The 2,946-nt window shown below is 40.9% G+C and overlaps 2 protein-coding genes across 2 annotated transcripts in view; both read right to left on the bottom strand.

Moving 5' to 3' along the window:
* The window catches only part of LOC105980411 (prostaglandin-E(2) 9-reductase-like), a 13,935-nt gene extending 13,503 nt beyond the window's left edge, over positions 1–432 (bottom strand). The window contains exon 1 of the mRNA XM_013009252.1: positions 313–432. Within this exon, the coding sequence (XP_012864706.1) occupies positions 313–396 (84 nt within the window). The 5' untranslated portion in view covers positions 397–432. The remainder of the gene's footprint in view (positions 1–312) is intronic.
* The window catches only part of LOC105980410 (aldo-keto reductase family 1 member C4-like), a 293,440-nt gene that overhangs the window by 242,875 nt on the left and 47,619 nt on the right, over positions 1–2,946 (bottom strand). The window lies entirely within an intron of this gene.

The following is a 2,946-nucleotide window of genomic DNA, read 5'->3' as shown; positions in this document are numbered from 1 at the left end:
GATGTGAAGGGTAAACAAAGGAGGAGGATGCAATGCTTGGTAAGAAATGTACGCATTATCCTGCCCATGTAATTGTAACTCCTCTGTACAGCATGTTCACAAATAAAATTAAAAAAAATATTCTGGCTCTAATGGAGATCAAAGTCTAAAAGTCTTCTCCTTTTTACATGGCTTAGCTCTAACCTGGAAAATAAACCTGAGAGCCAAGTGAGTCCCAGTACTCATACAAGAAATGGATGTTTTCACAGCACAGATCAACTTCCTCTCATCCTAGTTATTTTCCTTTGAACCATTCACCAAACAATGACTTACCTCTTCAGGTGTGTAGGTGCCAAAGCCCAGAACAGGGATCAAGTGACCATCACTTAGTGTCACATAGGAGTGTTTGGAGTTCATTGTGGGTCTGTCTTCTGGCTAAGCAGCTAAGCACAATGTGTTTCTTCTCTTGCAGGACAGTCAGTAAGTCATAGCCCTGCCTGCTAATGAATAACCAAAGGTACTAGTTATCTAATGGCACATTATCTGGAGAGGCAGTGAAGTTATGATACTGAATAGATAGGGAAAATGAGGTATGGTCAGTTAACAGCAAATACAGGAGATATTTCTTCACGTACTTAAGATTAAGGAAACAAAAGTCGTTTGGGGAGAAAAGAAGCAGGATAACTTATGGAAATTGAGGCCTGGTGTAGACAACTCAGAAATATTGTATCTAGAAATTTAGAAATGCCATCTTTGCTTCAAAGAGAGGCAACTGAATGCATTCTTTCCTAAGGGATACACTTCTCACCAAAGAATTCACAACTGCCTGACAGGATGCCCCAAAATGCAGATAGCAGGAACATCTCCTTGTTTCATAAGGATCTGTTTTATGGCAGAATGTATTCTTACCTGGAAACTCAGAGAATAGCACCAGGTGTTGTTAAAGCAAAGAAAAAGCACCTAGCTTTGTTTAACTTAAAGCCAGATCCCCTGCCTTTACCTATATATACCCAACAGCCTAAGTTGCTGTGTGTCTTCCTGGATGTCTCCTTATGCGTGTCTGTGTCTTTGTGTCCCTGAGAGCATCCAAAGTGTGCTAGAGTGTGCCCTTGCCCTTCTGTTTGTCTGCTTTTTATCTGTCTGTTTCCTTGCTTGTTTACTTAAGCTCTGCCAAGTTTTCTTGCCATTGTGACTTATCCAGAAATTCTTATTCTGCAATCAAAGTCCAGAAGTCAATGACTGAAGTCAGTGAAGAGTTCTTATATTTAAAGGGGAGATTCACTAAACTTCCCCTCTGTCTGGTGACAGTTAAAGTAATATTTTAACCAGATATGGTGGTTCATGCCCATAATCCCAACTTTTGGAAAGTAAGGCAGGAAGATTATGTGTTTGAATCCAGTCTTGTCTGCTCAGGGAATCTTACTCAAAAAAAAAAAATTAATAGTAGAAAAAAAACACCAGACACATGTGAAAAAGAAGTTGAAACCAATCAGTTATTTTGTTAAACAAAATTAATCTATGTTCAACTTTTGTGCCACTGTAATATAATTTTCAACAGCTTCTTTGAATACTAAGCATATTTATGTTCTTCAAGGATAATTGTGTTGTAAGAGAGTTCAGTCAGCAAGAAACAGAGAAGCCACATCTTGTGAGGTCGAATTGGGAGTCTTTATTGGAAAGCTGGTGTCTGAAGGTAGACTCCTGTCTCAAAAGACCTGCAGCCCAGTACAAAGCTTTTAAAGACAAAAACTACATGCTTGGGGTGGAGAACACACCCAACAAAAGCAGACCTTATGTGGGAATACTCAGGTACCTGCAGAACTGTCCATCTATGGAAGTAGCTCAGAGGTCAGCTCATACTTTCCATATAGGGAGGTACTTAGAGGCTACTCAGAAGCCAGTGAATCAAACGATTTAGGGAAGGAATCAAGGCAAAACTAGAGCATTCTATGTAACAAAGCACTCCTAAGGCTAAAATAGCATGACATCTGCAATTCAAGGAATGGCTTCTCTCACCTTTAGACTTTTCAGAGCTGGGTGGGAAATCCCCTTCACCCAGCAAGGCACCAGGATGTCTGCAAGGACAAGGAACATCGCTCCGGCTTCTCACTTGAACACGTAGTTGTACATGTTTCACTGGCATAGAGGGTATTAAATTTACCTCCTAAATCACTTAAAATAATACTTGCATGTTTAACCATGGGTATAAAAGAGTAAATATTTTTACCTTAAATAGATATTTAAATGAAGTCTGACTCAGTTACTAAGTCAAAAAGCCAACTGTAAATATTGAAAACACAAATATAGAAATCTTCATAATAAAGATTTTTAGAAAAGAAAGACACAACAGCCTCTACATTCACTCTATCACGGCAACATAAGAATTAATCTAAAGATGTTCTCCCAGAAATGATTGTTAGGTTTTTAAAGAAGAGGTGGCCAAGAAAGAACCACATGATGCACGTGTCATTTAGGTAAGGGGTAGGTTTATTCAGTAGACCAGTTGGCACTCCATGCGGCTGGCAAAGAGAACATCTGGCCCTGGGCTAAGCCTTCTCTAGGGTAGGGGTGGGGAAAGGTGTGGCCAGGTAAAGGCAGGTGAGACCTCGTAAGAAGAGATGGGACCAGGTGGGAGAAAGGTGTGGCCACATCAAATCCAGGTGTGAATTCAGCAGATGTGGGTGTGACCTCTTCCAAGTTTGCTAGTATGCAGGTACTGGGTGGGGTCTGCTCGCCTTCCAGGAGCAGACCTTACCATTTTGTTTGGTTTGGGGGCCTTTTCTTCCACTGTGCCATGGAAAGCCGGTTGATGTTTTAACTGGTTGATGGTTTATAATTGACTGAATTGAATCAAAAACAGTACATTTCGGGGCTGGGAAGGTGGCTCAGTGGTAGAGCGCTTGCCTTGCATGCCTGAGGCCCTGGGTTCGATTCCTCAGCACCACATAAGCAAAAAGAAAAAAAGCC

This window comes from Dipodomys ordii, unplaced genomic scaffold (assembly GCF_000151885.1).
Source record: "Dipodomys ordii isolate 6190 unplaced genomic scaffold, Dord_2.0 Scaffold9, whole genome shotgun sequence".
Taxonomy (NCBI): Eukaryota; Metazoa; Chordata; class Mammalia; order Rodentia; family Heteromyidae; genus Dipodomys; species Dipodomys ordii.
The sequence above is the reverse complement of the archived record's forward strand: the minus strand, read 5'-3'. Positions and strand labels throughout refer to the sequence as shown.